This window comes from Trichoderma aggressivum, assembly GCF_033847375.1.
Source record: "Trichoderma aggressivum f. europaeum strain CBS 100526 chromosome Unknown scaffold_033, whole genome shotgun sequence".
Classification (NCBI taxonomy): Eukaryota; Fungi; Ascomycota; class Sordariomycetes; order Hypocreales; family Hypocreaceae; genus Trichoderma; species Trichoderma aggressivum.
In genome coordinates, this window is record NW_026946399.1 from 418112 (window position 1) to 430562 (window position 12451).

Consider the following 12451-nt stretch of genomic DNA (forward strand, 5'->3'; position numbering starts at 1 on the left):
CTGAGTTTGATAGCTTAGCTCAACATTATTTCCCCAAGAGCGCCGCCAAACAGTTTCGCGAGGCCGAAGCTAAACGGCTTTCACATTTTTTGGATCGACCTAATCAGGCATTGTGTTTGGGTGGAACAAAGCTACTTTCAGCAATGTATGGCGATGAAGAAGGATATCGCAAACTATCCAAGATTTCACAATGCGTCTTGACAGCTCAAAACCTATGCTTATTGGACAATGAATGCATAAATGTTCAGCATTGCTCTCGCCTTGCGAGTAATAGTCGAATGCAGAAATTGATACAGCAAGCGCAGTTAGCGGCACAAGCATCATCTTTTGCCGAAGGAGAAGGAGGGGAAGAAGACGAATACGACTCTGAAAGATTTAAACATGACGCATTTCAGTTAATCGATTATGTTTCCGCGCTCCTTATGAGATTGATACACCAGACGGCAGTTGGAGAGTACTGGCTCACCAACGTCATGGCCGTATTAGTTGCACGAGTTGCAAAAATCAAGGCTCTGCTGACGGATATCAAGCTGGGGGCGAACGAATCAATTGCAGTAGGGACAGAGCACTTGAAAGACGCGCAAACATCAGCTAGGGGCTCTCACAGTTTCTCCATCAACATAGACGTCGACGAGGAAGAATGTGAGGAAGCCTTGCGAATCATCGATGCGGATACCAAAGAAGGTCTTACATCGGAAGAGGACGCCAAAATCAGCGCCTATTGCGTAACGCAGAACAAATTTCGTTCGGGGCTTAATTCTGCGATAAAATATATCCTTTCTTCGCTGCTATTTACGAATAGATCAGGACTTCCTGTGACAAACTATGAGGTTTGTGCTGTAGTATACGATATCGGGTTCGAAGGCTTCAAGGCAAGTTTGATCACGCGCCTACTTCATGACATCTTCTAACCTTTCCCAAAGACCATGCTTTTCCAAGACAGAGATTTAGAGTACTCTGCATCATCCGACCGAAACGTACTGAATACTGCGCAATCAGCCCTGAGCATTGTGAACCAGACTCTACGGAACACCAAGGACAGAGTTAAACAACATCCGCCGCAGCGTGATGGGAGTGTACCCACCTACTTCCAGTGGGCGTTCCTCGAAATGACAGATAAAAAGGCCGCAATTGGCGCAGGCGGAGTCAGCTACAGCAGACTCTCAGACTTGATGGAGGAAGTCCAAATTTTCTCCATGGCCGATATTGCCGAAGTTATGGTCGCACTTTTTGTGACGAGCCCAATACTTATCTCCGATTTCACCAACTTCCGATCAATGATAGCCTTGTCTGGAGGTGTTGAAGATGTGGTTACCTCGTACGAGGAAGGCCAGTTTGGTGCCTTTCTTCGACTTTATACACGCGAGTTCGAACAAGGAGCTAAACAACGAGAAACTCTCCTCTTGTCAACAGCATTTTCGCAGCAGCGTTTCTCACGTTGCAAGTTGCTAACGGATGGAAACGGTAGATGGGGTCGTGCAAATCGCCAGCTTCAGCGAGCCTCAACATTACCACAGATCCAACCGACAAGCCAGCATAATGGTGAAGAGTTAGTACAGGAGAAGCTTGACTACTGCGTAATACAGATGGAAAAGTGGGTTGTGGATGAAACCTCGGTGACCGTCTCTTGTAAAACCTATGTATGGTCTTTGATGGCCATTACGGCGGTTCTTGTTGGTGGTGGCCTTGCCATGGGCCTCGCAGTTGGCCAACGAATAGATGGCGTGGACCCTTTCAACTTGGCGACGTATACTTGGGCTCTCGCAGCATTCATAATTGTGGTATTCAAGAGCATGTGGGTTGAGAGTTGGACCTGGAGCGACTTCCTACGTCAACGAGTTCGCTGCCGATCAGTCTCAGAATTAGCAGCGGCGACAAATCTTGATTATCAACTTATCATGGCGAAACTGTTACACGATGATTGCAATGGAAGTATCCTAGTCACCAGAGGGCCCTACAACACAATCTTTCGCAATCAATCCAGCGACGGCGGTGATGGGTTTTCCATCGACCAACCTCTCAGTGCTGAAACCTTGATGCTTAGTGGTATTGCACTGCTCAAAGTTTTGACGCCACGCGGACATGCAGTTGTTTGTCTGGACTACCGATGTGGAACACTTTTAACAATACTAGAACACCGAAGGGGCACTGATAATTCACGACTTGTTTGTGAAGACCTCAGTCGTATACGAAGGGGGAGAGATCCTGTTGATCAGAAAGCACAGGAACTGATTAGTCTGCGTTTGAAAAAGGTGGAAAACTTCAAATGGAAACGAGTTCAAGGTCTGTGGGAATTTCAAAATGCTGGAATTGTTTTCGAGTGAATGCTAGGATCGAGGATTGGCCTGTTGGCGCCCTACTGACTGCTTGTTCAATATCTTCTCTCCTTAATTCTCGAGTACGCATGGCATATGGTTGATAGGAATGTGGCTATAGGATGAAATTAAGCTTGTAGAGAGGAATTGCAATGAAATTGATCCGTAATTGATAGGGATGAACGTTCTCCTGATTTACTTCACAACATACTCCGTCGTCGAAATCAGATCCTGGCGAAGCAACAGCAAGGCACCACCTCATGTCCGCAAACTTACGGGTCATATGCATTCCACATCTTCGCCCATTCTTATTATTAAATACATATTTTGCCACCTTGCTCATTTATGTACGCCACGTCACCTGTGCATGTATGTACTTACCTGCATGGTACGCGGCTGGACCACTCTTGTGACCGCGAACCAAAGTTGCCTTGCAAGGCTTTTAACATTGGCTCGGCTGCATAGGCTTGGCTCGGCTCCTCATTTTACTACAGCTACACCACCTTCTACTTGATGTGCTTGTTAAAAAAATGCATGCGAGGAGAAACTGAGCCATTAACTCTAATGATGAATCCTTGAAAGAGGGGATAGCCTTGCTGCTACTTCTGTTTACCCCAGTTCATCTCCCTCAATGTGGTTGATCCCATCATCGACTGGTATAAAAATATTGGAATTCCCATTCAAATTTCTTGCTTCGGGGCACACTATTGAACTTCCCCCATTCTCCTGAATTTTTATCTATTATCTAGAGAAATTGCAGCTCATGTACGTCCTCTCAAGGACCCGTTCAAAGTTCCACAATGACTGAAGATCCGAGCGACTGGGAGGAAACAATTGATCCACGACCGCACGGGGATTGCGATGTTGGCGACTCCGACGTTGTCAACATTGACGCTTTGGAGCAAACAGAGGACGAGTCGCATCAGGCACTAGACCAAACAGCTGATGTAGAGCACGGAAACAAAGAAAGTTTAATCGACAAACCCTCAACTGAAGATTCAGCCGAGAATCTATCTGGATGTATAGCTGACATGGTCTCGGAATGCCCTTCGACTATTGCCGTGGTGGAAAATGATAGTCAAGGTACAAACGGAAGCGTTTTACCAAAAAATGACTCATCAAATGACCGTTTTTCTTTGGATGCCCGATTTGATGAACGAACAGAGGCAATGCGTCTCGATGACCAACAAGATACATCAAATCACGATGTCGAGCCTTCTGGTGACACTGGGTCGCCACCATCTTACTCTCAAACCCAAAATACTATAGTCGACACATTTGAAGTAAAAGATTCCCATCGCGCTCAAAATAAGCAAGAAAGCCCTTCAGAAACACGTGAAGAAGGTATGCGTGAGCTTATCTGCGAAAATGACACTTGTCATTCGGACGCAGAGAAATTGCGCAGCGAACCTCCGAAAACCAGAGAAGAAAAAAAGGGTTCATCAGAGATGAATGAGCAAAAGAGTTCGTCAGATCCTAATTCTGAACGCTCGACAGGCCCTGCTGGGATACCTTTACCGGGATCACCTTATTTCAATCCTTTCGACTCACCAACGGAAGGAGAACGAGGCTCACGCCGGGGCTCCACTGACGGTATTCCTTCATTGGACGATACACTGCCCGGTGAACTCTTTGCCAATTCACCCATGAAACAAGTATGGGAGCTTCGAAAACGCAAATTAGACCAGGCAAATGAGACGATGGACAAGGTTATGGATATGGTTGGGATTGATCACATAAAAGCAGCCTTTCTAGACATTAAGGGAATGATTGATACAGCACGAAGCCGACGTGAACATTTAAGGAAGCATGATCTCAATTTCGTCTTGACTGGTAACCCAGGAACTGGTATGAGAGAATTTTTTTTCATTTTTTTTTCATAATGTCTTGACATAAAGTTGGATGTTTCGTTTCTGTTAAGATTTCGTTTCTCATATTGCAGCCAGAGCTATTTCGCTGATCACATCCTAATAGGAAAAAGAACTTTGTCTGAACTCTATTTTGCATTTCTAAAAAGTTGTAGCGTTTGGAATCGTACTTCAGAGCCTCCAGAATACAAATCCTTGTCGGGTCGCAACCTCAACACCGCATCAAACTTACAGACTTTTGTTGACTCAATCAGCGACGGAGTAAGCCTATTTTCTTGGCGTATTACCTCTTGGAGTCTTCCTTTTCGCTGACTCATGAAGGTCTTGTCTCTTTACGACGCAGGCTCCGTTGATTACAATGTATTTGCATTCTTAATAGACGCTTTAAACAATCGTCCTGGGGTTATTTTGATCATGTCAGGCTCAGCTGACAACATACCACCCCTCCTAGGAAGTTCTCCGAATGGCAGGTGGCTTTTTCCACAGAGACTTCATATCGAAGACTATAATGATGAAGAACTTGGAAACATTTTCCTACAGATGGTTCGGCAAGACAATTTTAAGATCGAAGGGGGACCAACTGGCCCGTATCCTCGCATATTAGCTAGGCGTGTGGGTTATGGCCGAGATGAGCCTGGATTCGGAAACGCACATGAACTCCGGTTATCCTACTTAAAAATCCTAGAGCGACAAGCTTCTCGCCTCCTGAAGAAGCTGGTAAAGATCGATGATCTATCGGTTGAGCCGGCTCCAGATGAGAACCTACTGACAGGTGAAGACATTCTTGGACCTGAGCCTGAGGACTGCCGAGAAAAGTGTGACGCATGGAAGGAGCTTGAAAAAATGGCTGGGCTAGATGATGTGAAACTAGCCATTAGCAAAAATTTTGATCGGGCTAAAGTCAACTACCGAAGAGAGATCGACGGCAAGGAGCTTCTCAACACATCCTTGAATAGAGTCTTCTTGGGGCCGCCTGGAACAGGTAAAACGACAGTAGCAAAGCTCTATGGTCAAATCATTGCGGAAATTGGTCTCGTGCCAAATCGAGAAGTGGTTTTCAAAGTTCCCAGCGACTTCATTGGCCGCTATTTGGGCGATTCGGAGTTTAAAACAAATGCTATTATAAACGCGACAAAAGGGAAAGTCTTGATTATAGACGACGCACACATGTTCTTCAATGGGACAGATGAGACGGATGAATTTCGGCTTGCCTGCCTTGATGTTATTGTTTCTAAAATCCACAACAGACCGGGAGAGGGTCGCTGCATTATCCTCATCGGATATCCCGACAGGATGGAGGAGATGTTTCAAAAGTGCAATCCAGGACTGCGTCGACGGTTTCCACTTGAGGAAGCCTTTCGATTTCACGATTACGATGATGAGAGACTCCGAGAAATACTTGATTTGAAAATGGAAGAGAGCGAGATCAAAGCTTCTACAGCTGCGATGGAAGTTGCTTCAGAAGTGCTGCGCCGGGCAAGAGATCGACCTAATTTTGGCAATGGCGGAGACATTGTTAATTTGCTAAATCAGGCAAAGGTCAGATATCGAGAGAGAACATTACGAAAGGACACGCCCAAAGGGCCAGAAAACTGTCATGAGGCAAGGAAGACAAAAAAGCTCAATGGAGACAAGCCAGCCCTTAGCCAGGAAGCGGTTGCAACTTGCGGATTGGCTCACACAAACTCGTTTGAGCTTCATGATCTGGAGATGGCCAGTATTACCCTCGAGCCGGAGGATTTCGACCCCAACTATAATCGTGGATCTACTGCAGCCGAAAGATGCCGAGCCCTCTTTGATGGCTTAATAGGATTCGAAGAGACGATTTCACTCTTTACAGGCTATCAACGAACGGCTGAGAACTTACGGCGTAAAAATAAGAATCCCAGGGACACTATTCCTTTTACCTTTGTTTTTAAAGGTCCACCAGGTACTGGGAAGACACACACAGCTCGCATAGTTGGTCAGATTTTTTATGATATGGGGATTTTATCTACTAATGAGGTAGTTGAGTGCTCTGCTTCACAGTTGATTGGGAAGTACGTTGGTCATACTGGCCCAAAGGTAATCGATTTATTTGAAAAATCACTAGGCAAAGTTTTATTTGTCGACGAAGCCTATCGCCTAGGGTTTAGTGGTCGAAACAGCTTTGGAGACGAGGCAGTCGCGGAAATAGTTGACTGCATGACGAAACCTCGCTACCAGCGCAAACTAGTCATTGTTCTAGCTGGTTACACACGCGAGATAGACCTTCTTATGAAAGTGAATGCTGGTCTTCGAGGTCGTTTCACTACTGAAATCAACTTCAGTCCCATGAAGCCGCGGGCAGCTCTGCAATATCTTCGAACCTTACTCTCCAAGCAAGATATTGAATTGCTGGAAGACAATGATGTTGACACAAATGAGTACGAAACAATAATAAGGCTACTTATGAAGCTAAGTATGACAAATGGCTGGTCGAATGGACGAGATGTCAACACACTAGCGGGTATGATTACGGAACATGCTTATAATCACAGCGAAGTGGAAGAAGATGGCAAAAGCGTGTTTGTTCAAAGAAGAGACTTGATCAAGCTTCTTAAGGACATGTTACGACAAAGGATTAAGGGAGGGGTAGCTTGAGGCGTTGGCAGGAGTAACAAGTATTTGGGTGCTTCTGTGAGGAAGATTCTCTATTTATTCTTCGCTCAGTTTTGTCATGCAATGTATAAGCCGCTTAACATACTCTGTAGCTACTTGTCTTTACTTCATCATGTCAATCTAGTTTCTTACATATCAGATCGAAGTTGTTCAATATTGTGCCTTTATCCACATTGTTTACCGGCAAATCATCTTGAGAGCGGTAGACGCTACGGCATAGTTTGCGGTGGTCTTAAATTTTTCTTGATGCCTACTCTTACTCTTTTTCCGCCCTTAGCAACCTATGGATAGCTTGAGATATGGAGCCGGCAGACAACTGTATTGGACGGCTCGGGTCAGAAGCATAAGATCACACTTGATTAGAGAGCAGGCGAGATTCAGGTTTAATTGACTTGCAGTGTTTTATTAGGGAAACGCACACGAAGTAAGCAAGTTACCAAATTACAAGGCTGGAAGTCCCGGATCAACTGGATATACATCATTTAGTAAATTACTTACAAAAATATAATATGATGCAATCACACAAGGAGTCATGACTTACCGATAGGGCCATCGTCGCCTCCACTGCCTCCGCCGGGACACTCGTTGAAAAAAGTCTCGGCCTGCCAATCGCCTGGTTAGCTTCTCTCCAGTAACTGTACAATGGGAATAAGCAGGGATCCTGTGTACTGGTTGGCTTACATTGTTCTTATCAGGCCAAACATGGTGAAGGTCTGCCCGCCCAAGACCCCCGAAATTCACAAAGTGCTATAAAGAAACTTGTTAACTCTGAACAGCAGTGATTATATGCACATGAATACATGGATCACATACCATATTCTCTCCGCGGTCTATCGGTGAGTACACAACACCACGGTTAGTCCAGTGGAACGAGCTCCCTCCATTCGCGTCAACGTCATTGGGCTGGTACCCGTCGTTCTTGAATAACGTTGCGGCGCCTGTGTACTTGTCAACATGGATGAGGTCGGCCCGGCCCGAAGCCTCTACATCAGCGAAGCGAATATTGGCCCTGTCCCAACCTTCGCTGAACTTGACCTGGCCAACGTTTTGGAGCCCTGTTGCTGTATTCAGCCAAGCCGTTATTCGTCCATTAGGCTCCAGGCACAGGATATCCGCACGGCCATCGCCACTATCATGCCATTAGCTATATACCCAAGAGGATGAATTTTGACTCTTCATACTCAATATCGGCAATCCGCATGCCGCGGTCGAAAATGCCAACGCCCCATCCCTGGGTGCAGCTAGCACTCCCCGACTTCACCCCCTGGTTGCTAAACTTGAGCAGCTTGGCGGCTGCATCGTACTTTATTGCCATGAGTTAGCACCTATTCCAGTACTTTACGTTACGTTAAGACTTCGTCTCGTGAGCCGACATTGGCACTTGCTCAGGAAGCTAGAGACAAGCTGAAAATGGGATAAAGGGAATGTCTCGGGGATGTTACATACATCGTTATGCCACAAAGTTAGAGCTCCCGTGGCCTTGTTCTGCACAAGTACGTCGCAGCGTCCATCGCCGTCAAAATCTGCTAGGTGGATGCCCACACGCGGCCCTGGGACTGACAGCGTGATGGAGATGCTATGGCCCCAATCTGGCGGAGAGTGAACGTTTGCAAAGAAATCGGTCGAGTCGGCGTGACCATCCATGTAGATCCAGACGTAATCATCGCTCCCGCTGCCTGTCATGTCGCAATAGAAAACCCCATCGCCTAGAAAAGAGAACCAGAGGTTGTTACTTATTCCGCTCAGTAGAAAAGGGGGTAGCAGTCCAAACCTTTCAATTTTGTGCCTCCGGCTCCTTGGTTCTCCCACACCAGCATGTCGTAGTAAGTGGCTTCTTCCTTGAAGTAGATGTAATCGCGTCGACCTGAGCCGTAGATCCGGCCGAACTTGATCTGCTCACGTACGCCAGGCGTGTTCATACCCGCATGCGTGATACCAGACGCGGACCAGCTCGGCACCTAACCATCCTCATCAGTCAACGACTCAAAGAATTTAAAATGCAAGGACAATGAGAATGATGCCTACAATGCCCGCGCCCGACCCACGCTGGTTGATCCATGTATCGACGTCTCCCTGATCACCAACCCACATCCAATCGTCTCGGAAGCTATTTAACCGCGAGTCAGTAACACTATCCCACAAGGAAACACTGCTTTACGATGTGAAGCCGCTACTTACTCGCCGTTTAGGTCGGCTATCAGGGAATTGTTAGTGCTTGATTCAAGATAAAAGAAGAGACATCGAAAGGGAGTGGAGTCTCGTACCGAGGCGAACGCCGGTCTTATCGCCCTTGTTCTTGCCAGTGAAGACAGTCCCTCGCAGGCCAGTATCGGTGGAGAAGCCCTGCCAATAATAATCCCTTCCCTGGCCTCCGTTCCTGGAACAGCCAATGTCGCCGTTGTCGTGGATGAAACAGACATCAGCCCTCCCGTCGCCGTCTACATCAGCAATCCGGACGTCTGCTGATGTAAAGTTTCCACTCGCCGGGACGACCACGCCGATGTTCTCGAACTAATAACCAAGATGTGTCCTATTAGCAGCTGCTCGCATCTTCTTGATGAAACATGACTCCGGAGTTTGTAAGTAGCTTTCTCACCGTGGGAGGTCTTGTTCCCTTGTTGAGGGAGACTGTGATCTTCGTGTCCGATCCAATGCACCAGAAATCAGCTATGGTAAAGAGTACAGTGATTAGCACGTCTCAGATTCATGGGATAGCCCTACGAAACAAATAGGATCTCACCAAGTCCATCATTATCCTGGAGGGTTAGATAAAAGCAGTTAGTACGATGGTAGAACAAGTAGCGGTCTCAAAGCACACTGTTTGGGGAAGGTTCACGAACAAAATCGGCCCAGGCATAGTCTAACAGACAAGCAGACTATGTTAGCAGGAATGCAACAACCACCCTATGGATCGACATGGGAAACAACTTACTCGGTCCTCCGTCACAGTTCTGCTGAACGTCCAACATCACTGACGCCGCAAAACTACCGTTGCCGAGATTCTCACGGAACCAGTACTCGTTCTTACCATCCGTGGCAGATCTGTGGTAAATGCGAATCTGCTGCAGTTAGCAAGCTTGATCAACCCATGGGACAATGGGCCTGAAACTAGAAGCGTAGAAGAAGCAAAAGGCAGCCTACCCAGTCATCCAGGGCCGCGCTTCTGTCGACACCGTTGACATTGGTCAATTGGGCAAAGAACATGTGCGAAGGGATGGCATCAGACTCGGTCTTGTCTGTAGGCTTTTGGACCCTGCCGTCGACCAGGACGCCCTTGCCAGTTGACTTGTGGACGTAGATGCCGTCATCGTGGCCAGAACCATTCTGCGTAGTGATGGGCCCGCGCGAGACACCGGCCTGTTTGGCACAAGTCTCAGTGGGTTGGGAGTCATCTTGACCATTATCCAACGGCGCTGATAGAGCAGAAGAAAGTTTGTCGATGGCCTGCCACCAGACAGAGGCCATGAACTCGTACCCATAGTCGTTTGGGTGGATAGGATCGTCCGAGAACATGGTTGCTTGATTCATAGCGGCGTTGAAGTCGGCGAGACCCAGCCTGCCGTTCTGGATCTTGGGTACAACCTGGCGGAACTGCGCGCTCAGATTTTGGGCGCAGTCTGTAATAGCAGGGCTCGGAATTAGGGTTGACATGATAACAACGACACCAGGTACGGCGTCAAAGATGCTTTGGACCAGAGACTGCATTCGAGCCCCGGCGTTCGGCAAGTCGATGTTGAAACTGCAGTCGTTGGTACCGACATTAAGCAGTACCAGGTTGGGCTTCATCCATTTTGCGGCGTCCCACGCCTGCTGTACACCATTATGTCCTCCGCTTTCCGTAATGATCCAGCCGGGATGCCCTTCGTGATCCTTTACGCACAAGTCAGCGTACTCGAGCTATAGCGAGTAGTAGAAGCACATAGCGGCAAATGAGGAAGAGGATAGCCCTTTATCCTAGGTCAATGGTTACCCTGTCTTTCATTGTCCCTATTTGTCCTGATCCCACCACTGTACCCAGCATAAGTCAGTAATTTGGCATTGACTTCAGTTGGGGCCACGAATCCCTCACTGTTCACTTGCCAACCTTCCCAGCGCAGTTGCTCTCGTATCCACTTCCTATAGCCGTTGTCGTCTGACGAATGTATGCCCTGCGTGATGGAGGCACCTAGGGGCATGACCCTGAGCAAGAAATCCTTGGCGGCTCTGCGACTGAGTCCGATCCCTTCGCTGCTGTTGGTCGGTGAAGACGTTGTGCCCTCAAACAGCGGAAAGGAGGCGTTCCAGGTCTTGGCGAGGCCAACGTCTGGTCCGAAACCTGTCGCGGTATCCTTCCATGGCGATGTGACATCTTGTTCGCCGACCTGAGTGGGCAGAGCAGAGACGGCTTGAAGAGCCAAGAGCACCGTGCAAACACCCAATTTAGGCGCCATAGATGGGACCTATTGCAAAGAACCTCGGATACAAGGTTCGGCATGTATTGTTGAAGATTCTTTTACGCCATCACGACTAGGCGCTGATCTTTTATATTGCCAACTCGGCAGATCACTGCGTATTTAATCGGGCCATGCGTATTCCTTCGTACATAGCACTTGACTTAAACCGGAAACTGTCTACAACTTAGTGGGTATTGTGCCGGCCCGCAAGGGATGCAGGCGCGCAGACACGGGTGCTTGAAGAGGATTCAAGTGTTGTTTTCGATGTATGCTGATCTAACAAGTGCGTTCCCCAGCGATCCTATAAGAGACGAAATAGCCCTTTTCGGTAGTTGCATCTATGTAACCGAAACCTTTAGGCACCTACTTAAGGGAGGCAGGGGTATATAGAAGGATCATTCTTGTTGGTCATAAAACTTATCCTTCAACGTGGGTACCTGACTGGAGCATACAGGAGCGGTCTTGGGATGCCATTGATATGTCATCACGAAGCATGAATATCCACGGCCCATCTCTCCCTAAGCCTTCTGCGTATCAGCTGCTGTCGAATTTGAGGACTTGAAGCACTTTTCCGCTTCAACTTCAGACACCAACACAATATCCAAATCTCCAAATCTGCTGATTGTGAATGGCTTGGTATATGGTCAAATACAACAATGGGCAGTTGATGCTCAGGCTCTTCATCCAAGGCCCTAGTGGCGAAAGCAATCGAATGGCTACAATCCTGTGAGAAGCTGGCATCAGAATGATCAGGTAATGTCAACACGTCTAGCAAACAGCATGTGCTCTGGCGAACTCTCCTTGCGGACCAAGCCCGCCGCCAACAGCCCGTCCCAACCAACTATTGTGATCATCATCATACATTCCGCCAATCCCTTGAACACCTTCTTCAGATAGAGTTGGATGGCGAACATTTCCAGATCTCATCCTTGATGCACGGGGTCAATTTTGGCTCCTCGGCAAAGAATCAGGCTCTCGCTGTCGAGGACGGAAGCTGGGCATCGTGCAGGGAGGTATGCTATGTCTTGTCCCAAGTACAGCATTCGTAGGGGATCCCATCACGGCACTTGACAGCTGTTGAGTTCCAATCGTGCTTCGCCAATTCGGGACGCCGTTACGGTTGGTTGGAGACTGCTATGTTGATGGAATCATGTATGAGAAGCCATAAACAGCAACGACATAGTAGCGTTGTCTT

The 12451-nt window shown here is 47.6% G+C and overlaps 3 protein-coding genes across 3 annotated transcripts; 2 read left to right on the forward strand and 1 right to left on the reverse strand.

The window, feature by feature from the left end:
* Positions 1-278: 278 nt before the first annotated feature.
* On the forward strand, positions 279-2324 carry Triagg1_7551 (uncharacterized protein; the record flags this gene model as incomplete). Its single annotated transcript, XM_062902299.1, has 2 exons — positions 279-830; positions 924-2324. The coding sequence occupies 2 exons, from the start codon at positions 279-281 to the stop codon at positions 2322-2324; spliced, it is 1953 nt and encodes a 650-aa protein (XP_062753608.1).
* A 791-nt stretch (positions 2325-3115) lies between these two features.
* Triagg1_7552 (uncharacterized protein) lies at positions 3116-6805 on the forward strand (the record flags this gene model as incomplete). Its single annotated transcript, XM_062902300.1, has 3 exons — positions 3116-4163; positions 4359-4444; positions 4505-6805. 3 exons carry the CDS (start codon positions 3116-3118, stop codon positions 6803-6805), a joined length of 3435 nt encoding a protein of 1144 aa, XP_062753609.1.
* Positions 6806-7264: 459 nt separating this feature from the next.
* On the reverse strand, positions 7265-11253 carry Triagg1_7553 (CAZyme family CE3; the record flags this gene model as incomplete). Its single annotated transcript, XM_062902301.1, has 15 exons — positions 7265-7290; positions 7365-7425; positions 7505-7570; positions 7637-7952; positions 8005-8126; positions 8270-8529; positions 8595-8781; positions 8849-8930; positions 9002-9017; positions 9088-9334; positions 9420-9490; positions 9756-9882; positions 9965-10720; positions 10794-10831; positions 10893-11253. 15 exons carry the CDS (start codon positions 11251-11253, stop codon positions 7265-7267), a joined length of 2736 nt encoding a protein of 911 aa, XP_062753610.1.
* Between the last annotated feature and the right edge of the window lie 1198 nt (positions 11254-12451).